Below are 27605 nucleotides of genomic sequence, written 5' to 3' on the forward strand. Positions count from 1 at the left end.
AACAGTGCAACTGTGAGCCGGCTGAGGTGCCTGAAAAACAATGTTGATTCAAGCCGTCATCGGTGTTACAAATGACAAATTCTTCTTCTAGTAGTTAGAGGTCAAAAGGCAAATTTGTCTTGGAAATTGGTCAGAGTAAACAAAAAACGTCTCAAATAGCCGAAACAGTGGATAATTTTTACGATGCAAATTATAATGCATATTCTAAAATGTATCCTCTGCCCCTTCAATATCTACTCATTTCACCTCAAACCTCCACTTGGGTTTGTTTTACATTTCATACACGACCCAAACCACCTGGCAAAAGTAGACATTACAGACTTTCCAACTCTTTTACAGGAGTGGTAGGCTGCACCTACTGACACAAGTGAACTTAATGTGTAACATATTACATTAGCAATCTCTACTATGGTGAGACCATTGCATAGACTATTTGGAAGGTTGTCAGGCAGGGCCTCTTTCTTTGTAGAATGGCACCTTTTACAGATTTGGTTGCGTAACATTTATAGTGTAAATAATCTCTCCTGTAAATTGTTCTGGTGTTGTAGGTGTGGACTCTTGTCCGTCCAGAGGTCTAGGTGAGTTCTTGTTCTCACGCTTTTTCACCAACAATTCCTCGTGTCAGTGAGCTGAGCTGTGAAGGAACAGTGCGGAGAGAGAGGAGTGGTGGGTTACAGTCCTGGAATGTGTGCTCGCGCCCGAATCCTCTGTCGTCGTCGGCCACGGCGCTCAGCGCAGACAGATTCGGGTGCGCGCGCAGCCCGCGGCAGGTCTGGAAGTGCAAAGAGGAGGCAGGGAAACATTGCTGGAGCGGGGAATGATGGCGGTGAGCAAGAAGAAGGAACAAGTTTGATACTTTACAAGTCGGATCGTGGACGATCTTTCGGCGCCCAACACGATGAAGCAACGAGGTGAGAGGCTTAGAAAGTTGTTAACCTCTGTGCGGCGTTCTGTATAGACGTAGTGTTAACGTTTTCAACGGTCCGTGCTTGATATGCCACAATGAATTGTTGAGAATGAGATACCAAGGTTCAGGCTTATTGAACTGTCGGCCCAGTAAGTTGAACTTTGTTTCGCTTTTTTTTGTCAGTGGTTGGCGTCACCAGCAACAGTAATAAAGTTTAACCGGTCGATTTAGGTGCAGCAGAAGATCATAATTGAAATCAGTTTCGAGATTAACAAGTTTGGTTTTTCGTTAGCTTACGCTAGGAGTTCGACAACTATTCAAATGCACACAAACGGCTATGCACGCGACGTTAACCTTCAAAGTTGCTTGGCAGCAGTCAGTAAATGAACGTTACGTTGTGTCTGAACGTTACAGACTGTTTTGGTTTTATTATAGAAACGCGTTTTACGTCTTAATTTATTAGAACGAGTAACCTTGCTTTTGAAAATAGTGAGTCAGAGATGTCGCGTGAATATATTAAGATTTTTTCTTTTCTCTACTCCTGTCTTTAGATTACCTCGCGTGAGTTGAGACAACCATTCTCCAGGAAAACCTCCGACCCATGGCACCGTTTGCCTAAAGTCGTGTTGTAGTTCTCCATCCGACGCTTTAACAATCCCAAAAGCCGACCTTTAGAATTTTACTGCTGCCATCAACAATCAAGATGATAAAAGCAGAAAGCAAAGGAGGGGAGAGGAGCCTAAGAAGTGCGTCCCCTCACAGAAATGCATACAAGTCTGACTTCCACGCCATCAAGTGCTCCTTTGATGGGCCAAAGTCCGAAGGTGCCTCTAAAACTTTTGCAAATGGATCCAGTGACAGCCGGGAGGACTCAAGGGGGAGGCCTTTTGGAACCAGAGTGAATAAAATAAAGAACATATTCCTACAAATGGATGGTCAGCAGCAGGAGTCCCAAGAAGGGAAAGTGACTGTAAAGTCTGATGTTCCACAGGTTTCTCCACCGAAGATGCAGTTTCCAGTCAACACTCAGAGAGTAAACTTCAACAGTCCTGCAAGCCCAGAATCGCAAAATTTAGATAAAACACCCAAGGGAGAAGATGTTGAGATTGACAAAGTGGCTTTGGCAGAGAAGTTTTCTGTAACCAGAAAACTCTTTGAAAGGGGCATTAAAGAGCAGCCTGTGGCTGAAAAGCAGTCTGCAAACAGAGTGGTAAATCGTTTATCTCTTGGAAGTGCCTCTGATGATGGGAAAAGTGCAAGAAGGGTATCGGGATGCTCAGAGCAAACTCATGTGGCGCCAGCTAAAAGTTGTTCAGATGAGATGGCTGATGGTGAAAAAAGGCATATGTCTAGTGTGTCACTGAATGCAGGGCCAATGTCAAAGAGGTTGGAAAATTACATGGTTGAGAATGACTTGGAAGACAACAACTCATCTGCTGAGAAAGGAGTAATGGTTTCTGCTAGACAGCACAGTCCCACCGGACACATTCAGCCTACCTCTCCAGCCAGCGACAGCTCATACAAACCAACTTCTCCTGTAAAAGAAACGTCTGACTCTGCAACTAATGTCACCAACAAAAATAAAGACAGCAAATCTGCATCTTTGGGGTCGACTTTTGGGCTGAAATCAACATTCCCAGCATCCAAATCTATTTCTTCGACAACTGACGCCACTCACAAGCTCCTCCCGCACGAGGAAACTATCCCAATTAGCCATGGCTGCAGGTACTCCTCATCTGTTGACGGGTTTATTCGGACATCTGTCGATGGGGATGAGGCCAAACCATGTAGTCCACCCCCAAAGGACATGAAACAGCCTTTTCCGTCAACTGGTGGCTTTCAGAATGCCAACAGGGCCACATACCCTGAAAAATCCAAGAGCAATGACGATGTAATAATTAGCCCGACTGGGGACAAACCGTCCAGCCAGACTTCATCGCTGCATGCCAAGGGGGTGGGCGTGGTACGGGCTGAGCTGGTAGTGGTTCAGAATGAGTCTTCAGATAGTGAGGAGAATGAGGACGAGAACAATGAAGACGACGTGTTTGAAGAGCAGAAAGAGAAACACCAGCATGACCTGAAAAGAACCTTTTCACCAGAAAAACAGAGCTTTAACCAAGCTCACCAGGTCATGTCCCGAGAGACCACAAAAGACGCACAAAGGGTAACAGACACTGTGGATCAGGGCCGAGTTCTCGAGGATAACAAGGAAACTGCGCTGAAAAACGAGGGAGTCGAAGACCATTTAGTTGGGAGTCAGGATGGTGAAGATGCATTTGGTGAAGATGACGAGGCAGCAGAGGAGGAGGTGGATCAGAGCGTTCTGGATAGAGCCTCTCCAGTGGTGTATGGTATTGAAAATGCTGCATTTGTGGATGACAGAGATGTAGACCAGGCCCTTAGGGAAGAGGAGGAGGAAGATGAGGAATATCAAACGTATAGGGAATATGATGACTGTCATGAGGCCCCCGGTCTGTCGGATGAGGACGAACCTCCTTCAAAGAGAAGAATCAAGTTCTCCACAGATCCCATTTTGGTAAGTATTTTGTCTTGTTTGAGTCTGCTGATGAAACCCCTGAAAGGTTTTGCACTGCACCTTCATTATAAACCACCGTCTCACTGACTCAGCAATGGTGTCTGACCTGGGTGTTCCCTGAAGACACGGAGCAAATTAGTGGAAGATGAGAATGAACGTTGTCGCCTGGTATGTTCACGTCACCCCTGCCGCACTATCTCATCAGACGAGCTTTGCCACAGTTCAGACAAACAAACCAGACCATGGTTAATATCATCTTGTTGAATAGCAAAGCAGGTAGTTTGGCAGCTTATCTCCTGAATCTCATTGGAGAGGAGGCAGAAGTTTGGAGGCCAGAGGCAGTGGAGATTTTTAGGTATTTTTGTAAATAATGTTCTAAGTTGCAAAGAGCCTGTGAGAGCGGGACGACAGCTGAAAAAGACCTGCAGTGAGGTAGAGATTGGAAGCTTTAGACTGAGTAGTACAAAATCCTGACCACTTCTAAGCTGGTGCAGAGGGGTGTTTTTACTCATTTCTCCTCTAAATTTATTCAAATTTTTCCATTCAACTCTGTTTTCTTTTCCTCCTTTTTCCCTCATGGTTTATCTGCCTGCCTGTTCAGTAAAGTAGACAGTTAGTTATTGTATTGTACTCGATCCATACTGCAGGTTGTTCTATTTGACATGCAGTAAATCTACCAGTTAGACATAGCTCTTTTTTGCTTAGATATTTGATATATTCCTAATCTTTTTGAGCCATTTTAGGCAGTTTTACTGCTATTAAAGTAGCAGATAGTATGCTATCCTTTACCTTTTGCAAGGGTGTTGTTTTCAAAGAAGTGACTCACGTTAAGATGCTTCTGTTGCCTGTAATATTAGCTCCAGGGCATTAGAGAGCAAGCATTTAAATCAACAGCACAGGCATTTAAGTGTTACTGAAATAAGGCTCACATTAGATGAGACAGATACAGGTTGTTTAGGGACTGGTACCATGTTAACCCACAGTCTTGGCACCCTAGTGTGAACAAACAGCTGTTAGCAAGCGTTCACACTGTTCTTGATTTTATTAGTACCCGTACTTTTCACAACTTTTTCATGTTTTATGAGAGCAGTTTGTTTTGTGATGAATGTCAATATGCCATAGGGTTTTTTGTGAGTGCTCGTGGATGTGCTTCCAGTACCTGTAGACATGGTGGTGTGCTCGCCGTCACTGTCAGTGACATTATTGAACATGAATGTTCAATCAACAGCTTGTAGATAAAGCATTAGAATTTCACACAGAACTTATTGTCTGCTTTGTCATTTTATTTTTGCTGCTGGTGTAAGCTCTTTGATCATCATTGTAAACACACTGTCAGCTTGTATTTTAGGGTTAATGGTGGAATTAGCAGCAATATTTTCCACTACTGATTTTCCACCATGGCCGTATCTAATCAACATTTTGCTAAAACGGAGAAAACAAATCACTCCCGTGCATTCCGCACAGCTTGCGAGCAGCTCAGTGTTTATCCAGGCCTTAAAATGTGGTGTTATCTCAGGGTGTGTCCCCCCCCCCCCCCCATTCCCATCCCAGTCATCAGGGGGTCCTGAGAGAGGGGACTTATACAGCAGTTGCCTAAAGTTGACAAAATGTACAGTCACATATCAACATTACGCTTTACCGTCTTCTCTCTGTATCAGCTGACAAACTCTTCATAACTATGATGAGGGGAATGCTTACTACCAAAAAATTAAATAAATGGCTGATACAGGGTTGTATTGTATTGTTATATGTGAGTTTAAATATTTATTAAGATTGCAAGTTGGTGTGTGAAAAGTATTTGCATTATTTGATGAATCTGACCAACAGTGCAAAACTGAAAATATTCACTTCTTTACCTCATAAAGAATAGGAAAGAAGCAAGTTGTTATTGTTGAGAATACCAGGTGGTGTTCATGATTTATGGTGTAAATGGACTTTACTCCTTGATTATCACAGAATGATATTGGTTAAATTGATTAATCAGTGTCTCTATCAACTGGCTCCGGTGAATCCCTCGTATTATTCTGAAACCAATTGTGATTCACTCAAACAGCCAGTGGAATTTTTTATTTTTTATATTCCCCGGAACATTTGACTGAGAAAGTAAACTAATCTTTTTTTTTTTTTTTTTTTCCATTCATGTATCCATGAGTATACTTCTTGTATACAGTATTTGAGGGGGAAAAACTTGTTTCAGCTTTGCTAAAAGCAATAATCATAAATGCAAAATGGGGCAAATGGCGAGGGGAAATGAATGGTGATCTTTTTTTTTTTTTACTGTGTAGAAAGGAGAATGTAGTGTGCAGACTGTAAAGCACACACAGCTTTTGTAAAAAAAAAAAAAACCCATGTGGGCCAGTGTTAAGACCTTGGGTTCAAGGTGAGGTGGCAGGAGTGTTTAGTCTCGTAGATTTCCCTCAGCCACCATCTCTACCTGTGGCCTGACCAGCCAAAGCATCCCACCAAACAATGCGTCATGTTTCCACAGTCTGCTACTCAGAGCTGACGCTGGAATTGAATGTGCACCTGAGTTTTAGGCGACAATGAGAGAGTACGTTCTCTGTGCTGCTGGCTCACAACAGGATTAGGTCCCTGAGTAACCCAAGTCTTCTTGACAGAGGAGATGTGGGAAGGGAGGGGGGGTCTTCTTTGTGAAGGAGAGGAGACATCCACTTTCAACATGCGTTCACCCTTATTAGGGTTGAAAAGAGAATCTTGGATAAAGAGGGCTTCTGAGGCAGTGGAGCCAAATATTGAATGCTTACTGCTGCCAAATGCATTTAAAGTCTTCTTTGGGACTCAAAATGTCTATGATGGGAAAGAAAATGGATCAGAAGAAAGAAATTCCATATACACAACATTATTTTGTTATTATTTAAATTATTTTTTAAGACTCGCAGGCATGTTTGGTAACACAGTTGCACTTTAGTGGGTCATTTGCAACGCTGCATTCCCATTCCTGCTGTGTCAGTATTTAAGTTTGTGATACCTTCTGGCTGTGTGACAATTATAAATATGGCACCACTGCTATGAATTATATCAGGTTTTAGTTTTTTTTTTTTTTTTTCTTCATTCACTTTCTAGAGAAGTAGCAATTACATCCCAGACTGTAACTTTGAGCCTGCTTGCTTTTATCCAGCCCAAACCCTCCATCTCAGATTATTTTTAGTAGTTCATAGGTTTGTGACTAAGCTGACGCTCAGTTTCTCTGCACCTTTTCAGTGTGATGAAAGGGCCGGGTTATTGAACTATGAGCAGTTCCTGCTGTAGGTGTGTTATCTGCTTGTGAACAAAGGCTGCACGGTCATTTTTAGAGCAGTTATCTTGTGCCCACAAAGGAGTTGGCACAGGATTTGTTTTTGTTTTTTTGTTTTGTTTTTTTAAACACAACTTTAGGCATGGTAGTTATTAAAAAAAAGGGAGTTGACTACACCAGAAAAATGTCATAAACCAGGATCTGCACCTGCTGCTTTGTCCCCACCCCACCACAAAGTCAGGAAGCACCTACAGCCGTTTTTAGACAAGTGACCACGTGGTCTCCGCTTGAGATTGTAAGATTGTACAGTATATTGTAGCTGGGGTTTTCATTTGCTCTCTTTGATCTCTTTATAAGTATTTCTATTTATCATTGTAGTGCATGGTCTGTGGACATTTCACCTGTTTCTGGTAGAGCACAGTTTTGCCAAGAGGGTTTGTCATTTTCCAGAAATGTTGTAAACCTGGATTTCAGTTCAGCAGAACAGACCCCCCCCCCCCCCCCTCCACACACACACACACACACACACACACACACACACCCCTCTTCTCTGTCTGTATTTTAGGATAGCTGTAAGTGAAAAAAAATATTTCGCCCTCTGCGTTGAAATGGTCCCCTCGTTATGCTTCTCATTTCCTTGCTGAGATGGGTCATCTGCCCAGGAATGTGCCTGACTTGGCTCCACCCTCATCTTAATAGCAAAGAGGATCTGAGCTCCCTTCAGCCACCTGGTTCAGACAGTGACAAGACAGGGCAGAATACTAATGCAGATCAGTGCTGTTCATTAATCGTGATGAAGTCTGAGGCTGACTGCGATTGCTTTGAGCGATTTGATTCTGTCGTTACAGACAAACACATCTGAGAATGTTTGTGTATTTTCACGAAAAGTTCAAAGTTTTAGCAGGTCTGGCAAAGACTAAAATACCCTTTGTTGTCCATTTATAGACAAACCTGTGGAACCGGTTTATGCACTGCAGTACACCTCTCCCTGCTTTTGGTCTTACAGGAACACTTTGACGTTTAAGGAAGGGAAACATGAACTTTGTTGTATTGGATGCCAAATTGGTTATTTAATTTTTGTTTTCATAGAATAGAATTTTGCGATGCCAACAAAGATACCCATCTCTGTTCAGGTGATTGCAAATCCTTTTTTGCTTAAAGGTTTGTTTTGAAAGAACAGTTTTTTGTAAGATGACAGACCTTATTTGTGTTTCCATCTGACCTTTTTTTTTGTACATTTTTGAAGTTTGCACTGTAGAGGTCTTTTTCCAAAAATCCAAATCAAACACACTTGACGTGTTGTTCTTCAAAGAAATTATAAATGAGAATAAAACATTTTAGTACAACTAGTTGCAGCATTTATCAGCAGACAGCCGGTTTTTCGAAGAAAACATATTTCAGACTTCTAGATGGCAAAGTTGTGTTGTTCCACACCGACAAGGTCTGCTCTGCGGATGTGGTCATTTTTTGTTTACACCACCTGCCTTGTAATCTGCTACTTTGTTCTGGCATTTACAGTTTGTTGGTGTAGGCTCTACATTGTGTTGCTCGGTTCAGGAGCACGCACACAGGAAGTAATACAGATGTATTATTCTCTTTTTCCTCGTGTGTTTACACAGGATCTAAAACCTGGGCTCCACGCCTTGTTTCCTAATTACTCTGTGATCTGTGCTGGCTGCCACCCCTGCCCATGTTCGTTCTCACAGCACGTTTTGATTTGTTGTCTTTTTGTAAGCTAGTTTACGTTACAAGTTCCCCAATCCAGTGGTCAGCCCTTGTTTTTTTTGGGGGGGAATTTAGTTTTTTTTCACTGGCAAGAGATTTCTCTGGTTTGTTTTTCCCCACAGCTGCTGACTCATTTCCCACACTGGTATTTGGTTGTATGGAGGGGGACGAGGGAAAGGATGGAAATTTTCATTTTGGGTGTGGGTATATGTACATTTGTGGATTGTAAGCTCACAAAGAGAGGAGAAACCTCTGCAGTTGTAGAAGATGGATGAAGAGCCCACACAGCTCGCTGAGAGCTATGTTTCTGGAAGAAATGGAAAGATGATGCCATTTATGGTCTGCTGATCCATATCAAGGCCCAGTGATCAACAAGAGCACATAGTTAAGGGAGAAAATTGGGATGTCTCAGGAAAAAAGAAATTCAGTGTAAACTGGATGAGCCATCGTTACTTCTTTGTTGTCCCATGAACACTTTTTTTTTTTTTTTTTTTCATTTCATCTATTTGTTGGACAGTTGAAACCGGGACATAAACTTTGGGTTGTGGCGTTTTTAAGTGGAAGAATGTAATGAACAGATTGACTTCTTTCTTTCTTGCAAACAAGACGGCGGCAGAGTGATTAGGTTTCAGCAAAGAGCAGAACATTGTTTGAAAAAGGCCCGGTCGCCCGTGGCAACAGGAAAGTCAAACATGAGCGATCAAGGGAAGGTAAGGGGGGAGAAGAACAGTTAATACCATGGGATAGGATGCAGCAGTGCTGACTATACTCTATTAACCTACATTTGCAACGTATAATTAATAAAGTCTCCAAAGTCTAAATTCCAAAAGCATCTTTTTATCCTTGATGACATTTTTGTCTGCTCTAGTTCTGTGAATCCATTTTTAACAGAATAAACTGAAAACAGATCGTCTTTGTTACACTTGTTTATGGGAGTGTTTTCAATTTGTCTTGAGTAGCTTGTTGGATACTTTTTCACTTAATATTGTAATTTGCTAAAAATCGCTGTTGGGGCACAGTTAGTTTTTCTCTCTGTCCCTACTCAACTGCATCAAGTTATCAGATAAAAGCAACCGTTAAGACACGCTATGGTGGGGGAGCATGCTCTATGGAAATACTACCATTACAATGACACTTGTTGAGGTTAGCCAGAGCTTGATGCGGTGTTGTTTTTAGCAGCGCTTTGCCAACTGTCAGCAGTCACTAGTGGCAGAACGTCCAGTCAGGAAGTTGCCAGAACAGCTGCCACAGTCTTGGTGTTTGGCTTCCTTGTGATATGGTCAGATTTGCATTGTAAAGTGGTACAATTCAAACATCTGCTGGAATGAACTCCTTATCAGACTTTTAATTATACGTTCACTTTAGGGGTGGAACGGTACAAAAAACTCACGGTTCGGTACGTACCTCGGTACGGACCCTACGGTTCGGTACATTTTCGGTACAGTGCCGAAGGAGGCGTGTAGCGAGGTTCGAGCACATGTAATAGATATCTGAATCCTGCTTCTTCTACAGTGGAATATGGGCGCATAGCAGATGCGATGTAAATTCCAATTGCTTCGGTAATTTTTTTCGCTCTGCATGTATTCGTATCTAGGGGTTGTTGTAATACATTTGGGAGACGTAATTGGTCGGGTCTTTTCATGGTTTCTATAGAACACACCTGACGGAGGTGTGTGGTGGTCGGTAGCTACGCCCCATGTCATGCTATCACGGCTGAAATGTTTCATCATACCACACAGACAGAACCGGCGCGTGTTTAATAAGTTAAACTTACACGTTGTCTCCTTTGTCTGCGGCGCGCTGCTCTCCTTTCTTCCTTCATGAAATGAAGAAGTATCGCCTGCGCTTGATCCTGACTCTCTCTGTGAGCTGTTCCAGCCTCGATATTAGACGCCTGATGTGATTGTCCATGATTAATATCACCATCATGCAGACCATGAACACGGTGGCCTCCCCGCTCTCCATATTAGCTTCTTTGTGGTGTTTTTTCTTCTCTCGGGTTTTGTTTTGTTTTGTTGTTGATTGTGGCGCTAAACGGCTAACGTAACACGTCACTGACGCGGACGGCTGCGCGCGGCGCATCAGTCCCGACTCATGTGTGAATGCAGACTGAAACAGCTCCGCTGGGGAAGGACAGTTATCAGAACGAAATTCGAGTAGGACAGTTCTGATAACTGCGTTCTTATAACTACTCTGTCCGAAAGCGTATATCTCTACGGACCAATCAGAGCTTGCATGTGGCAGTGTTTAAATGGGTCCTGAAGGAAACTCTTGCAAAATAACAGTTCCGCGTTCAGATCAATATTAAACTTCTGTACCGTGTGTATTCTGCGTGGCAATGCGCGTACCGAACTGTGACCCCCGTACCGTGACGGTTCGGTACGAATACATATACCGTGCCGGCCCTAGTTCACTTGCATTAATGGCGAAGGTTGTTTTTTTTTTTTTCCAATGGCCCCAAAATGAGAAAATCGGTTCATTTTGACAGCACTTTTTTCTTTGAAAGAATCTGTAACAGACAGGTTGATGGAGGGTTGAAGCCCTGTGAATAGCCTTCCTGTCTGTGCTACAGAGCTGCAATGTAGTCGACACTCAAGCAGCGTCTAATCTTCCTTTGTTACATCCATGACTCGGGTACCTGCAGAGTGCACTAAATCGGTAAACGCACATCTTTTTTTCTTTTTTTTTCTCGATAACACCGTACGAATCCTCTGACGACAGCATCTGATATTCACTTGGAAGTAGTCAAAGTCATTCATTTTGACGGACTAAGCAAATAGCTCAGTGAGTTATTCTGGAAAATTACTATCTGTACTGTTTTGAGCTTTATCCAAAAGCAACATAGTGAGGAGACAGAAAGACAGCAAAAGAGGGAGGTTGTTTGTGGTTAATTCCTCAAGTCTTGACGCGCCGCAGGATCGAGACCTCAGGCTGTTGCCTGCAGTGGAAATGTTTATTTGATTACATCACGCAACCCTGTGGTATAAGTCTCAATCAGTATTGGTCTAATTCTATCATCTCGGATGCATCTTAAGTATTTTGTGGGAAGTTACTCGGAGCACTAGTCAAAACCTGTGACAAACAGACCTTTTTTTTCCTTTTCCAGGAATATAAAAAGGAAATGCAGTAATGCACAGATCGTTTAAAAAAATATGTATCTATTATTTTAATAGTTGTGTTCTACCTGCAAGATTAGATTTCGATTGGTTTAATTAGAAACTCGAGCTCCTGTTTAGTTACATTTTCAAAGTCATTCCCATCCTATGTGCACAGCGGAGCCAAATTAGCATGCTTGTAATTCATTCAGTTGTTATTTAATGTGAAATGCACTGTTTGTTTTTTTTTTACATTCATGCCAGAATCATCATGACTCCACCGAGATGAGAACTAACAATGACCACGCTGAGGGTTTATATTGGTGACCCTCTGTGGGGTTCATCCCTATCAGGCATTAGCTCCCGATGGAGTCTGCTAAACTCTAATCTGCTCGCTTATCAACATTTCACATGCTTTATCCAGTATTTCAATTACTCCCCATGTTGTTTTCAGGAAGACACTTGAAGGAAGAGCTGCAACGCTTTAAGTGCTTTTTTTGTGTCTTTGCCACACCGTAGAACATTCAAAACCCAAGTGTGGGACAACTTTGTTAATGCTTTGTGTTTGACTTGTTATGTAGGTTCGTGTGTATGCCCAAAACAAAATTCTCTCTCCCTTTTTCCGCGACTTTTTGAGCAGTTCCTTATCCCAAATGCACTTGACTTTGGGGGATTTTGTGCTGGAGATGGGCTTACCACTAGAAATGCGATGATGGTGGGTGGGGTCGGGAAGAAGGTGTGTCGAGTCCACACAGGAGGCTCCTGCCTCCATCATGCAAAGAGGGAGGCTGTGGACATTGCTGTGGTTCGTTTACAGCCTGTGGAGGATATTGGATGAGGCTCTGTATGTTTTAATCAATACCACACTTATCTACAGTAGCAAAGAGTGAGTAGAAAGCAACATACAGGTCAACAGAACAGAGAGTGGACTCTGAACTTACTTACTCACACTCACTCACGTGGTCTCATTTTGCAGTCTTCCATAGATTTTCCTTCAGAGCTTGAGGGGAAAGTCTCTTCAAGAAGTCCAGAATGAATGCAGCAGACATGTGCGTTTTCATGCTCTATGCCTCTTGAAACTTTTTGGAAAATTTTAGGACTATGGTGCATGTGTGAGAATGACTTCAGTCAACACAGATGATGTGCTCTGGCAAAGTCGCTGAGGCAAGTCCTGCCACTCTGCAACCATCAGGCCAGCACCTAGTGATCATCAGTGGTACTGCACGTGGAAGCATTATGCATCGCCTCCACACGTTAAATTTATCGAACAATGGCTGATAATTGAGTAGAAGTTTATCTTTTTGCCCAGTGAGTCGTTTTATTTTGCAACTCGTCAATTTGATCCTATTACAGGCTCGTTTTAGAAGTTTAGAAGCCAAAGTTTTAATCTAAATGTATCTCTAAGTCTTGTTTTTGTTTTCAGTCCTGAGATGAAGGTGTCTCATGCCTCAGGCCCCAGAAACATTTCTCAAGGAACTAAGCAATTGCTTGAGATGGTGGTAGTTTGTGTTTCCACTGTAGTCTAAAGTACTGGGAATATCAGGCGAATTTGTCGGCTGTCGACTGGAAATTTGTCTGAGGAGCAGGTGTGAGCCGCAGGATATGGGAAATACTGTTTAATCTGCAGTAAAAAAGGAGCAATTAAGCTGTGGCAGTACAATCAGCTTGACACCTTCCTACAAGGTTCTGCTTGGATGTGTGCTTTTTCTTCTTCTTCTTTTTTTTTTTTAACTGTATTGCAACTGCTGTGAAACTGGAGTGAATGTTTTATTTCTCTGTTTTGCTGTTTTGTTTGTAAGTCTCTCTGCCCCATGAGCGCACAGAGCAGCATGCAGTTGCAGAAAGTCATGCTCGCAGGAGTGTATGCGTCCGTCCTATGTGCCCTCATCAGAGCACAGAACTCTGATGAGGGCATGTTCGAGCTTCCCTACATGCTCATAACTGTTTAGCATGCTCTTGTTTTCCAGATTGATTATTGAGACGGGGCTAGTCTGGTATCTAATCAGTGCTATTCAAGGGAAATAACACAATATTGTTTTATAACCAGTAAGCTTGGTCCTAAGTGCAGGGCAATGCCCGTTGACTGAAGGTTAATTTAATAAACATTTTTTCATTTCTTCTCACTCTATTTACTAAGGATGAAGATTTCTGTTTCCTCCATCCTCTGCTTAGTTCTCCCCAGCTGTGCCCTACTTTCCACACTGCTCATGATCTTCTCTTTTTTGCATTTGTGTTCTTTGTAATTGCTACCAGAAGACACTCTTTGAGACGCGTCCAGCGCTTTTAGCAGCCCGTCTGCAAACTTCACAACTTCTTCAAATTCAAAGCAGCATATTTTGGGAATTCCTCCTCTGCTCCACTTTAATCAACATTTAAAACCGTCATGAGGCTCTTTACAGCTGGACAACTAAAGATTAAGCAGCTTTATATGTTTAATGAATGAAAGAGGGAATTTTGGTTTCGGTGGTCCAAAGCGTCATCTGTTCCATAGCAGCTGTTAATGAGCTTTAGTGATGTATTGTTTTCCAAAAGGTTAAAGTGTGAGTAATGTGCTTGACATCCCTGTAAGGACATAAAAGATTACTGCATTGAGACGACACTTTATATATTTTGATCAACACAGGTGTTCAGTACCTTTTCCAATGAAGACTATGACCGACGCAATGATGATGTTGACCCGGTCGCAGCATCTGCAGAGTATGAGCTGGAGAAGAGAGTGGAGAAGATGGATGTTTTTCCTGTGGAGATTGAGAAAGGTGGGTTCAGTAAAATAAAAGGTGAGATAAGATTATTGAGTGAGTTAAAAAGAAAAAAAAAAAAAGGAACATTTCAGAAAGGTTAAACACTTGTGACCCAAAATCCAACAATAGTTTTTTTTGTTGCATATTCTAATTCTAATTCATTTTGCACGAACAAGTCAACAAAACGAGGGCAGTTTTAGTCACATTGAGCCTTATCTCAATATGCACAATGTAGTGCTGGGCGGTATGTCCAAAAATACATATCACGGTTTCACGGTACATCACGGTATTTTTTTTTCATGCATAATTAGGTGTTCACAGCATTTTCTACAGATTGAGAACAGAATTACTGCAGTAGATTAACTTAGGATGGTCTATTTTACCGTCATAGAATAACGCCCCACAAAATGATGCTGTTTACAAAGAAGTGCTACGCATGATTCTAATGAAGTGAGGAATCGGAATGCAAACACAATTGCAGTCAAAATACAGAACTTTTACTGTGCAAATTTCAAACATATTTTATGAAAATCAATACAAAAAAGTAGTGCAACTTGCAATAATTATATTTTTGCATCAATATGAGGTATTCACATTCAAATAAATGAGGTGAGCAAACGCGTCTTGAAGTGACATTTGGCTCGACTTTTCTTTTGCTTTCCCCGTGTTACCTGCTGATGTGGCGGGTGCTGACCTTAACTTCATGCATTCTTGATATTCTAAGACATGCTTACGGCTAAGGTGATGGAGCAAATTCTCGTGTTGCCACCTCCAGCGACAACTGTAGCCCGACAACACTTGCATAAAATGGTTGTTTGGTCGACGACGTCGGATTTTTTGAAACCAAAAAAACTTCCAAACTACAGAACACCGGCTCCTTTTTTTGGCACAAGTTCTTCTGTGTCAGCATGTTCTACTAGTTCTGCAGCTTCGATTTCGGAACTTTCCATGTCTATCTTATCCACCTTCACCTTCGCGTAACGCAAGTGCTTATTACCACCTCGCACCCATAGACAGTAAACATGCGTGTTTAGAAGCGCGACACTGAAAAGGGCCCCGTTTCAAACAATGTCGCGCGACGCAGCGTTCCCCCCGTTGTGTAATCAAATACACCGGTATGGCGGTATATTTAAAATTCATATCATAACGAAATTATAAACCGGTATTCGGTGTGATACCGCCCAGCACTAGCACAATGTCTACATTTTAAATGTGGAGGATTCAGCTTGTACTTCCTACCTGCGCTTTAAAGTATGCGTGATTTCTCCGTCACCAGGTGAAAATGGCCTTGGCATCAGCATCATAGGAATGGGAGTGGGAGCCGACCAAGGTCTGGAGAAGCTTGGAATTTTTGTGAAAACTATAACTGAGCAAGGAGCAGCTGAGAAAGACGGACGGTGAGTTCCTGCTTTAAACCTTAAACTTCAGGCCTCTGTGTCATGTAAGAGTTCCTCGCAATGCTGTTTGGAGAATCTGGAGCACCGCGCACGCTCATTGTGCACGGCTTCACAATTGGTTGTGACACTGCGCACAAGGAATTCTTCATCCCTCAGGAGAGATGCACAGAGCACAAACAACCCTATTTATTTATAATCTCAAGATGAAAGCGCGGGAGAATAGTTTTTTATTTCTTTCCTGTTAGCTGCATTGAAACGGTTGTATTTTAACTGCTGAACTAAAGGGGAGATGCATAACTCGCCAAAATAAATCTGTCTGTCATACTGTCGTCTGTTTCTCCAGGATACAGGTGAATGACCAGATAGTGGAGGTGGATGGTATCAGTCTGGTGGGAGTCACCCAACTGTTTGCCGCAACAGTCCTAAAGAACACTAAAGGCACAGTGAGGTAAGTTCAGCTCCGTCTCAACAAGGGGTCGAACAGTGTGGGTTGTATAAAAGACTTCATTTCAAAGCGTATTGATTGTATGGCTTTTAAATGACTAAAAAAAAAAAATGCAGGTTCCTGATTGGTCGGGAGAAGCCTGGAACTCAGAGTGAGGTAGCGCGTCTCATAAGTGAGACACTGGAGCAGGAAAAGAACCAGCAGCAGCAGGAACACTTGGATGAACACTCCACAGAAGAGGTGAGTCAGCTGGTCATGAAGGCTTTGAAGGAGTCGGTCATTTCTCAGAGCAACACTGTCTATATGATGGAAGAAAAAGATTCCCGCGTTGATGACTTGAAAGTGTTGACGCAATCAAAAATGATAATAGTAAGTATATCTAAGTAGGATATTATAGCCTCCAGAGGAAAACTTTTTTTGCAAGTCTGAAACTTGTTATTATGATGATGCTGATACGGTGTGGACTCAGCATTAACCCCCTGTGCCACTCCCTGTCCAATCCCACTCAGCTCAGCTAGGAAATTAGCAGCTGGCCTGTGAGTAAGCCATGTGTCACCGCTCTGCTGCGCTGGAAATGGTTCATTCCGCTGCCATCTGTCTGCCAGAGTTGTGAAAGGTTTGCCGAAGCTTGCTGAAGTTCAATCCACCACAAGCCTGTGCTTCTGTAAGACTGCGCAGAGAATAAATAGGATTTACTGAAGCACACAAATGAAAAGGCCCAATTATCAGTGAGGAAGTGGACTCAGACTCTAATGGGTCTCTGGTGATGCAAAGCTGATGACTCTTATGAGTTGCTTAGAATGTTTTTCATGCTAATTGCTTTTAATGCTGTGAGCACACGCAGTAAAGCTCCTGCTGCGTCCCCTGTAGGCGAGCCCACTAATGTTTGGATAAGAAGTATTGATTACATTATTCCCTCCTGATCAGGGTGAACATTGGGAGTGTCGTTGAACATATTCCTTGGCATGAATGGTGCGTTGGTGCTCACGGTATGTGATGCCATGTGTGACATCATATTTTAGGAGGAGCGGTATGAGGAGGAGGAGGACGACGAGGGCGTTGAGGAAAGGATTCTGGGGTCCAATTTCTCTCCGGGGCGGAGCGTTGAGGTGTTTGAGCTTCCTGATTCAGAGAACTTGTTTATGCCAGCCAACATGAACAGCTCTCAGATGGCCTTCAAGTTCAAAGAGGTACCACCCATCATTATTTGGTTGTTTGTGGTTTGCGTCTTTCTTTTTTTTCTATTACATTTGATATAACAAAATACTTTATTTTCAACGTTTCCCATAGCTGCAGCTCAAACACAGCATCACCGTAGCTGAAATAAATCAACTAAAGGAAAAGGTATGATGAACATTATCTCACACATTTTTTTTTTCCTTTTGAATTTGAACTCTCGTGACCTCTTGTGCGGCAGTATGAACATTTAAATTCAAAAGGAAAATCACAACTTTGAGGTAGGAAAATTAGTTTTACTGTGTCCTTCCTAACAGGCTTATACTCAACACGTTGACAAAATGTGTGACCTAGATCTTTGAAAGGATTATTTAATACCAAACACAACACACTGACTGTCTGTCTGACAGCCAGCAGCCCATCTGCTAAGCAAATTCATTTCATCAGACCCGAGTAACATGTCACCATCTCTGCGCAGCTGAGCGAATCTGAGGAAGAGAAATCAATGTGGGAAGCCCGGGAATCTGCACAGGAGCAAAGAATTGAGGATAACAACGACAAGATCCTAAAGTTGGAGAATTACTGGCTGGAAGCCCAGGCAGTGTGTAAGAGTGTGAACGAACAATTATCTGAGACTCAGACTCAGTACGACAACCTGGACAAGAAGTACAACAAGGCCAAGAAACTGCTCAAGGACTACCAGCAAAAGTGAGTTTGTCTTAAGTTACACTAGAGTTGGCTTATTCTCAGAGTACGTATGAAAACAACTCTGCAGGAGAAAATGTTTGACATTGAAATTTAAATATGCAATGAGATGATATCTCGGGATCATATGTTCACATTCCGTGCAGTCCAGGTACACATCTGTAAGATTATGGAGAAATAGCTGAAAAAGAGAAGCCGTGACCTGGAAAGTAACATCCTCCACACTTTGAAGAGTCACGATCGTGACATTGTGTCATCATATGAGCAGTGACAAGGCTGCTCTGTATTTTGTTTTATTGGACTAAATGTTTGTTCACATTCACGCTGACATTTTCAACGAGTAAATTGCCCGATTAAGAAAGCATATGGACAGAGTCGCACCGTGATCGGACGGCTTCACTAGTGAACATTTTGTTGACTGAACTTAAGAACGTCCGACGTTATACTGTGTTTCGGGTTGATACTATCAATAAAACAAATATCAGATCAAATTAGAACAATTTCAAGCACTTACAAAAGGCCAAGTGGTAAAAGCGAATTTTAAGACTTTAAGATTTAAAAAAGGCTTGCCTGTCTGAAATCTTTTGGCAGGAAGCTCCAAAGCCTGCAAAGGCCCTATCACCCCTAATGACAAGTCATGATTTAGAAAATGTCCCACTCAAGCTGGTTCATTAAAGGGTAAAAGCTCACCTAGATAGACCGGTTCCCGACTTTAAGGCTTTAGAGACGAGCAATAAAGTCTTGAAATCTTACTCTAAACCTTAAAGGCAACTAGTGAAGGGCAGACAGGTCTGCTGTCACATCAACTTCTCTTTGTGCCCGTTAAAAATCTGACAGCAGTTCGGTTTCAGCTGAAGTTTCTTCACATGCCGATAACAGAATAAAGTATCGTGCATTAGACCAGTTTGAAGAAGATGAAACCGCGGATAACCTTCTGTAGATCAGAAGGGTAGAGGAAAGGCCCGATCTTTGAAAGCTGCCTGAGTTGCACAAACCAGGACTGCAGCACTTTGGTTAGATGAGCGTTAATGGAACTAATTGGAGTCCAAATTTGACACCAAAAGAGTCCAAATTTGACACCAAAATTACTTTTAAGAGGGCGTCTAAGCTTGAATTGAGTTTGCAGACGTTGCTGCAGCTAACAGGGGTAACTATATATATTTTTCTTAAATTTCGAGTCATTGAGCTGCTTGTTGTGTTTAGGTTGACTTTAAAGGAGAACTCCGGGGCATTTGAAGCGCAATCCCATTGCTAGAGGTTGTCAAATACTGATAGTAGGACACAGACAGGTGCAAATCTGCGCTCCCTGTGTGGAGATCGCGCTGTTCGCTCAGCCTGTCATGCGAGGCTAATACGTGGTGGCTAAGGGGCAAGTGCTAACCCTTCCACGTAAAACAACAACTTGCACACTGCAGAAACGTCACACCACTTTATAAACCATCCGACAATAAAGTCACAAGCCTTACCATCAAAACCATATGCATGGTTCTCACATTACTGGCATGGGGACGTTACAAAACAACTTTATAAACAGCATGTAACTCACCGGTTAGTTGTACGCTCGCGCATGTGAAAGCCCAAAAGAGTCGATGGACGATACTCCCATATACAAAACAATTATCTTCTCTAGAAAAACTGCGTTCAAGTATTTAAAACATTACAAGAATATTACTGGGCATGTATTGTTGTAATGTTTTAAATACTTGAACGCAGTTTTTCTAGAGAAGATAATTGTTTTCGTCCATCGACTCTTTTGGGCTTTCACATGCGCGAGCGTACAACTAACCGGTGAGTTACATGCTGTTTATAAAGTTGTTTTGTAACGTCCCCATGCCAGTAATGTGAGAACCATGCATATGGTTTTGATGGTAAGGCTTGTGACTTTATTGTCGGATGGTTTATAAAGTGGTGTGACGTTTCTGCAGTGTGCAAGTTGTTGTTTTACGTGGAAGGGTTAGCACTTGCCCCTTAGCCACCACGTATTAGCCTCGCATGACAGGCTGCGCGAACAGCGCGATCTCCACACAGGGAGCGCCGATTTGCACCTGTCTGTGTCCTACTATCAGTATTTGACAACCTCTAGCAATGGGATTGCGCTTCAAATGCCCCGGAGTTCTCCTTTAAATGGGAGTATTCTTACCAGCAGAGCTTTCATTTGGAGTCGTTACAAATGTATGAAAGAGTCAAGATAGTGTTCGTCGCTGTGCTGCTCATACAAATAACTAAATATTGAAAGGACTTCAGATTCCTGAGTTGAACTGTAATGAGGAACATAGCCACTGTGTCTAAATGAATGAGGTAAGCTTGAAACCAAAGAACCAACTTGTGTATGTTTGATTGTCTTCAGCCTGAGCTGCATTCATCTCTTGGTTGTTTGCTGCACTTCGAGGTTTGAATGACGACATTCATACTTGGTCCGCACCAACAGAGCCGTCACACTAGACTTTGTTTCAATTGAGCTAAACATTTTAAGAGTAAACACACCCTAAATAGGCTGAGTCTAATTTTTGGAAATGCTACGCGAATGGTACAATACTTTACTCATGTTTTCCACGCAGACTTGACTTGTCAGACTTGTGACTTGTTTGTGGAGAATGTATCTTAAAGAAATGAAGCAATGCTGAGCAAAGCTAAGCCCGTTTCCAAAGTAAAAGTCTGATTGGAATCCGTTTTCTTGTTTTCTTCCCTCAGAGAGATCGACTTTGTGAAGAAAGAGGAGGAGCTGAAGAAAACTCTTGAGGAAAAGGACAAGTGGTACAGGGAGCAGCTGGAGAGCTTGCAGAACAGGGTAAGTATTCCAGGTCAGAAAATAAAAGCCTGCACACCTGCAGGCCTTCTGGAGACGCTGACATAAGCCTCAGTGTGACTTTCTTTTTTTCTTATTCCACAGATAGCCGTCCTGGAGTCTGGAGGTGATCCGTTGGTGAAATGTCAGCACGGTCAGGACTCTGCCGCAGAAGAGAGACGAAGCAGCCAAGACTCCGTCACCGACACACACTCTGTTGACTCACTGCTAGGTACAGGGGGTTGTGAAACTGACATTAAAAACCGCCTTCACTGAAAGTCTTTAATCCTGTTAACCTGCTCACGTGTTGTCATTTTTAAATGCCAGAGGACATATCGTGTGTGCAACAAGCAGTAAACACCACGGCTGAGCGGTTCCTCATCAGGACAGTTAGTCCACCGACATGTAGAAATCAGCTTTATGTGTCGTAAAGCTATGAAACCAGTCCCATCAGTTTGCAGGGTGTGTCTGACTCGTTGGAGCTGGCAATTGGGAGCCAGATTTATCAAACGGTAGCATTTAAAAACACCCTTGTAGCTGTTCGTTGAGCATACAATCTTTATTTCACGAGTGTTCCTATGCGGTATGAAATGGTATGGAAATAGAACATTTTTTTGTATTCTTTCTGAATCTAATGAGAATCTAAAAATCAAGTTAGCAGAGTGTTTTTTTTTGAGACATAGACAATAAAAGCAGGACACGGCCACTGGAATCAAAAGTGAGCTGTGAAAGAGAGATTAGTTCATATCTGGGGGGGCAAAAAAAACCCTGATAGTGAAAGCTGGTGCCTGATCGATGAGCAGCGTGGTAACTACACCTTCTCCGGCTTTTTCTTTGGAGCACTTCACACTTTCCAGTAGAAATTAGAAATCCCTTTGCTTTGTTTACAGCAAAGAATTGTGGACTTGACTTGCTGATGGCAGTTTTTGTTTTTCTCATCGACGCCACAAGTTTATTGCAGATCTCAGTCTTAGAATGTGATCGGCTTGCTCTCGAAAGTCGACAAAGTTGTCCTCTCCGCTGCGTTTCGCCGCAAGGAACGCTCGTAAAAAGTTAAAGCCAAGCAAAGGACACGCCCACAAAGCAACGTATGAGATCATCTCAGGAAAAGATGAAGCAAAAGCATAAACGCTGACCTCTTTCTGACATCTGTGACCAAATAAACAGGTTTGAAATAAAATGCAGCGATATGGTTGTAGCTGTGGTAATCGTGGATTCCATGGAGGAAAAAAAAAGAAACGTTAACTTTGGATGCATCGTAAACTCGGGTGTGAAACCCCTGTGAACACTGCAATCGCAACCAAGCAGATGACTCGTTTGATGTGCATTTCTGTTCTTTCTGCTGCAGAACGAGACTGGAGTGAGTTGGTGCCTGAAACGAAGCTGTTGGACACCAGTGCCCACAGAGCAAAAGGCCAGCTGGCTCAGAAGGCCAAACGTCAGCCTCCATCCCGGAGCAAACTGAAGGAGAGCCTGGCTGTGGCTCCATGTCACTCTCAGGTCTGCCTGTAGCAGTTGATGCGCTTGAATTACCTGATTTGTTGCACCAAGAAACTTTTTTTTTTCTCCAGCATGCATTCATTCATTCATTCATGCCAACTGAAAAAAAACTTCCCATCTGTAGAAGGATAAGAGCACATGGTACCTTGGTGGTTTCTGAGCAGTTCAGTGACAGTAAAAGTGGGGATTTATGCAGGGATGGTAGCTGGCAGGTAAAAAGCTGCTTCATTCTCTGGCTCGTCTCCTCTTTAACACTTTTAAGAAACCATTACCATAACATACCAAGAGATTCTAAACTACAATAGAAAAGCAGAGTTCTGGAGCAGAAGTTTTTGTTACAGAAATAGCTTTCATCCCCTCCTTGTATTGTCCCTGTGAATAATTAGCCTGGTCCTTGCAGGAAACCGAAGAAGAGGACGAGCAGGAGGAGCAGGAATCTGACAAGAGGCGGATGTCAATCCAGGAGAGCATGTCCCTCCCAGTCACCGCTTGCTACTCTGGGAACGGACAGAAAGATGATCCCGGCGAGGACAGAGATGCTTCCAGGAGTAATGCGGAGCTTTCCAGCAGCCCGTCTCTGTCGCCGTCCCAAGGAGACAGCGTTGAAAGCACCAGCAGCCCTTCTTTGTCCTCTCCAAAACACAGTTCCTCACCACATTCTCCATCCAGTTTCATGCGAAATGTGAAGAAGAGAGAGTCCAAGGGCAAGGGTAAAGAGCTCAAAGGTATGCAAGAGCCTTATGTGATGCCGAGAGCGGGAAGGCTTTGTCATGTTACTGAAATGGATGATTACGGTTCTGTTGCAGAGGAGCCAAGCGAGCCTTCTCCAGCAGGAAAGCCTAAAAGACGATTTCCAGACTTTGGGTAACTTATCAGTTTTGTTAAAGTTCTCATCCTTTTTTTTTACATTTTTAATTATTTTTTTAAACTAACTGAATGAATATTACCGATGATCCAAACAGGGGCCTCCGGAAGTCGGGAGGAAAAGGAAAAAAACATGACAAAGAGGCGATGAGAGCATCTTTGGACAGCAGGTATTGTAATGCTGGCATAAAGTTTAATATCATTTATAGAGATTCAGAAATCATTCTCAAGTTATGGGTGTTCTTCTGGGACTTGTTTGAATTGCACATTGGCACATACAGTTACAGCTTATTTGAACCTCACAGAGATTTAAACGGGCTTCCTTTTGCTCAGGTGCACAGGAATTACAGCTTTCATGATTCTTGATGCTAGATCACGAAGTAGCGGTCGTCTATGCGTCTACAACTGTGTCTTTCTACTTCTGTAATGGCCAGGGGATCTGCAGAGTTACTGGAGGAATCTGGAGGGAACCTGTCTCCCGCAGACTCGATGACCTCCATCCCGACCTGCATGCCGTTCTCCTGGTTTGGAGACAAAGACAGGGATAGAGACAGAGAGCCGTCCTCCTCCAGCAGCAGCCTGCCGTATGCTGCGAATGACACCGGCAGTGAGCAAAGCCAGGATCGCAAAAATAAGGCAAGAAGTTCTCTGTAGATTTCTTAAAGAATGAAAGAGATGTGAGGGGGGGGGTGTTAAAACTGATATACCACCCTGCACTATCCAAGCATATAAACAGTGGCTCTGTTGTAAACTCTGTGCCACTACGTTACAAAGCACAACCCAGCGTGCATTGAAGACAAACGGTCAAGTGTGACTGAGCAGAAGTCCCAAATCTGTTCGAATTGTCCTCGATATTCTAATGTGCAACAACTTTTGGAGAGAAATCCCCATGACTTCGGAAGGAGAGAACACCTCCTGCTGTTGGCGTCAATTTTTTGCACGTATTTAACGCCACCTGCAAGAGTAGCAGAGAAGAATGTCGTGTGATGTCAGTAGCTGCCGGGGCCCCAGATGAGAAGTTCCCACAAAACTGCTTTAATGAGCTCAAGACGGGGGGGGGCCTAATCTAGAACAGTGGTGCTAAAAAAAAAAAAAAGAGAGAGAGAGGGGCTTATTTTCTGTTGCCGTGTGATTGATGGTATTTGAATCTCTGAACCGTGTTTCCTTTAAACAGACAAATCTCTCCTGGTCCTCTTTATTCAGTCGCTCGTTAGATTTGGTACAGTATACATGTTTTTGTTCCACCTTTGATCTTTAGATGGCACAGTAGAGCAATACTAACAAAAGTATGTGTGGATGTGCAATTAGAAATCAAACATAAGAGCTTAACTGTGACATTTTGAATGACACGTGAAATGAGAAGAGTTTGTGCTTCTTTAACTTGAAAGCGTCACCCCGAACCTAAATTTTTGTGCAACTGGTGTTCTTTCATTAGAATCGGCACCGTCAGCTTCTGTAGTTTTGAAGGGTGATGACGTAGCTTTGGTGGCGGATTGGTCTTAGTTTTTATCAGCTTGAACGTTGCGCTGCACAGTAGATACTCACCTTCCTTCCTTCCTTCTACTCCATGAGGAATCAAATCATCTCTCATAATCAATAACCCGGACTGCTGCCAGTGTGATCAGTTGTAATCATTCCTCAGCATATTCGTAGTCCTTTTGTGGAAGCGTCACCGATCTTAACCCCACATACTTGCACTGTTCTGTTTGTTTGCATCTCGTAGCTGAAGAAACTGTCTGTCTGCTGATGTGCAACTGTAGTAAATGCGTTCCTTGTTTCTACTTGTTCCAGAGTTTTTCAGTCATAGATGATTCTAACCCTGCCAGTCCCAGTTCAGAGATCTCTGGGTTAGTCGCTGAACCCAATCTGTCTGGGCGCTCACACACTTTAATCTTCTCTTCCAGCGAGGTGAGTGCTCTCCTTGTTGCACAGTCACAAAAGCTGTGTGGGGCGCCTCGATGCCACTGAAAGGGAGTATTCTCAAGCATGCTCTTTGAGCCCCCTTCCCCCTTCCATAGCGCAGATTAAGCCATGAATGGAGAGACAATATAAGAGAGCAGCATGTCTGTGTTAAAGGCATTTGTTTTGTCTTCAGAAGTCTTGTGGCTTATCTTTGCCTGAGTCGGCTGTGACGTTAATGATGTATAGTTCTGCTTCTGCCTGCCTCAGATGTTCCGGTTTCTCTGAATTTAGTTAGTTTTTTCGACGTGAAGACCTTGACATGCATCATACATTTTTTTTTTTTATCTGCTGGCTCTGCACTGCACGCTTGTTTTTCTCTGTGCCAGCTTGGGGAAGGTGTACCAGCAGAACTTGTTCTACGTGTGCTTTGTGTGTTGTCGTTAGCTTTACTTTTTGTAGGCTCTGACGGCTAAAAGTCAAACTTTCCCGCCACATATTATAAGTCCGTGAAACGCCGGCATTCTGGACAGACCTTATTAGAAGAATGCCTTTAAAACCAATAAACGAGGCAGCTCTAAAGCTACAGCAATGAGTTCAATACGTATCCATAATGTCTGTTCTCTGTGTAGACTTTGGACGATGAACCGGCAGCTACAGGAAAAGAGTATCAGTGGCAGAACCGGCCAGTTTCTGAGTGGACCAATCAGCAGGTCTGCCATTGGCTGATGGGCATGAACATGGAGCAGTACACACCTGAATTCACATCTAAAGGAGTAGATGGCCAGCAGCTCCTGCAATTGGACAGCGACAAGCTAAAGGTAAGAAAGAGGCGCTTGTTAATAATGATGTTGAAATGTTGGCGTACTGTAGTCAGAGGTGGCCTTTTTGCTCCAAAGAAGCCCACATCAGCCTGTTACTGCCACCTTCTGGCCAGAGCTGGGTTTTTTTTTTTCTCCTAAGGATTTTTGGCTGAATTTCATTATTTCAGCTCAGAAATGAAAGAATATCACACGACTAAATGGACTGACACCATCAGAATACTGTACACTTGTATTCTTACGTTTTATTTATTTTTTTTTTTCAGGTTCTCGGCGTGTCGAGCCAAAGTGACCGTTCAACTATCAAGAAGAAGCTGAAAGACATGCGGAAGGCCCAGGAGAAGCTGGAGAAACAGCGAGAGAAAAAAGGGAAGGAGGGCCGACGCAGCGGGAGACTGCCGCTCCCAGCCGACTCCGTCTGCTGAGGTATCAGCTCTGCGCTCTGAATCAAGGCATCCCATAAAGTTCATCGCCGCGCGGAACCCTGAGAATTAGTATTTCGGCCACCTGGTTTCTTGTCAGGATGCCGCCGTGTTTAGCCCTCTCTCCTGGAACCAGTCGCTCAGCTTTGGACCCTTCCGTGCAAAGTTTTCACGGCGTCGCCGTGCGGCTCTTCTCCAGGTGCTTCGGCATCTCTCCATAGTCCAAACACGTACACGTCGGATTAATTGACAACTCTAAACCGACCCTCGTGTGAATTTGATTATGAATGTTTGTCTGTCTGACTGTTGGCAACCTGCCCAGGTCAATCTGGGACATACTCCGGCCCCCCCAGTGCTCCACAGGAGAGAGGGGGCTCAGCTGATGACTGAGCTGTGATGTCACGCTGCTCACGTCAAAGACCCGCAGAAACAGGTCCGCGCTCGCCTGAGCTGCCAGCTGTGATTAATTTACTTTGTTTTTTTAATCATCCTTTTCTTCCACATAATTAACTTTTTTAACGACACCACGAGGAACGTCCATTTGCATATGTGACCAACATTAATATTCTAACATTTTTACCACTAAAAAGCTAGAAGCTACAATTATAAAAGTCTGTAATCGGATATCATGTAGTTCCTGCAGATCATGCACACATTTAACTACAGAAAACAAATGTATACTGCTTTTTTTTTTGTTTCGTTTTTGTTTTTTTTAAGCATTTTATATATTTTTGTTGCTGAAAAGATTTGCCTGATTCCACATTCAGCTCTTTGCAGGAAGTGACTGTACAGTTCAGATAAAAGCACTATATTTGTCTTTTAAGCTTAATGGGTGACAAGGTTTTAAATGTATAAATGAGTTTTATACATGTGCCTGTTACCTGCATCTTTTTTACTTAAATTCCACCGTTCATTTTATACTATCTACATTTTTCTACTAAGTAGAATAGCTAGAACGTTGATTTTTGCTGAAAGAAAAAGCAACTAAACGGATCAAGTAGGGGACCAGGTGAAACGCTGCTGCGCCGTCCCCGACTCGGGCTCCATAATCGCTGAGACGCTCCGTGTAAATGCACCCAGCACGAGCGCGTCGCAGGAGCCTACGACGGGCGCTTGTGTGTGAATGTGAGAAAGTTCATGACGGAACCGAAGGGCTTCCTTTGTTCTTCTGGAGCACGACTCCGTGTTCTGTACCGCAGCACGACATGTTGGACTGCAGGGAAACCGTCAGAGAAGCGACTCTTGGTACATCCAGCATCAATAAACTAATTTTCACTTTACGTGGGCTTGCGTTGTGTCTTTGTCCAAAATCGGTACATTTTTGACAGCAT

The 27605-nt window shown here is 43.0% G+C and overlaps 1 protein-coding gene across 3 annotated transcripts; it reads left to right on the forward strand.

Annotated features, from left to right (window-relative positions):
- Positions 1 to 716: 716 nt before the first annotated feature.
- On the forward strand, positions 717 to 27549 carry ppp1r9ala (protein phosphatase 1 regulatory subunit 9A-like A). 3 transcript variants are annotated; one of them, XM_075479664.1, is made up of 20 exons: positions 717 to 911; positions 1459 to 3443; positions 14143 to 14275; positions 15537 to 15657; positions 16001 to 16105; positions 16219 to 16342; positions 17125 to 17292; positions 17393 to 17446; positions 17757 to 17986; positions 20675 to 20771; positions 20874 to 21000; positions 22117 to 22268; positions 22669 to 22993; positions 23075 to 23132; positions 23231 to 23302; positions 23567 to 23768; positions 24307 to 24351; positions 24924 to 25040; positions 25664 to 25852; positions 26119 to 27549. In XM_075479664.1, the coding sequence occupies exons 2-20, from the start codon at positions 1611 to 1613 to the stop codon at positions 26275 to 26277; spliced, it is 4311 nt and encodes a 1436-aa protein (XP_075335779.1). In that variant the 5' UTR covers positions 717 to 911; positions 1459 to 1610; the 3' UTR covers positions 26278 to 27549. The 3 variants fall into 3 exon arrangements, with proteins under 3 accessions (XP_075335779.1, XP_075335780.1, XP_075335781.1); XM_075479665.1 differs by lacking the exon at positions 24307 to 24351 and having other exon boundaries at positions 718 to 911; XM_075479666.1 differs by lacking the exons at positions 24307 to 24351; positions 24924 to 25040 and having other exon boundaries at positions 718 to 911.
- Positions 27550 to 27605: the final 56 nt, after the last annotated feature.

This window comes from Odontesthes bonariensis, chromosome 12, assembly GCF_027942865.1.
Source record: "Odontesthes bonariensis isolate fOdoBon6 chromosome 12, fOdoBon6.hap1, whole genome shotgun sequence".
NCBI lineage: Eukaryota > Metazoa > Chordata > Actinopteri > Atheriniformes > Atherinopsidae > Odontesthes > Odontesthes bonariensis.

Bases quoted from the DNA above. Each gene is read 5' to 3' on its own strand.
- ppp1r9ala (XM_075479664.1), top strand. From the start codon at position 1,611: ATGATAAAAGCAGAAAGCAAAGGAGGGGAGAGGAGCCTAAGAAGTGCG. The intron at 16,106-16,218 runs GTAAGTTCAGCT...AAAAAAATGCAG, and splicing joins AACACTAAAGGCACAGTGAG to GTTCCTGATTGGTCGGGAGA. The intron at 17,293-17,392 runs GTACCACCCATC...CGTTTCCCATAG, and splicing joins TGGCCTTCAAGTTCAAAGAG to CTGCAGCTCAAACACAGCAT.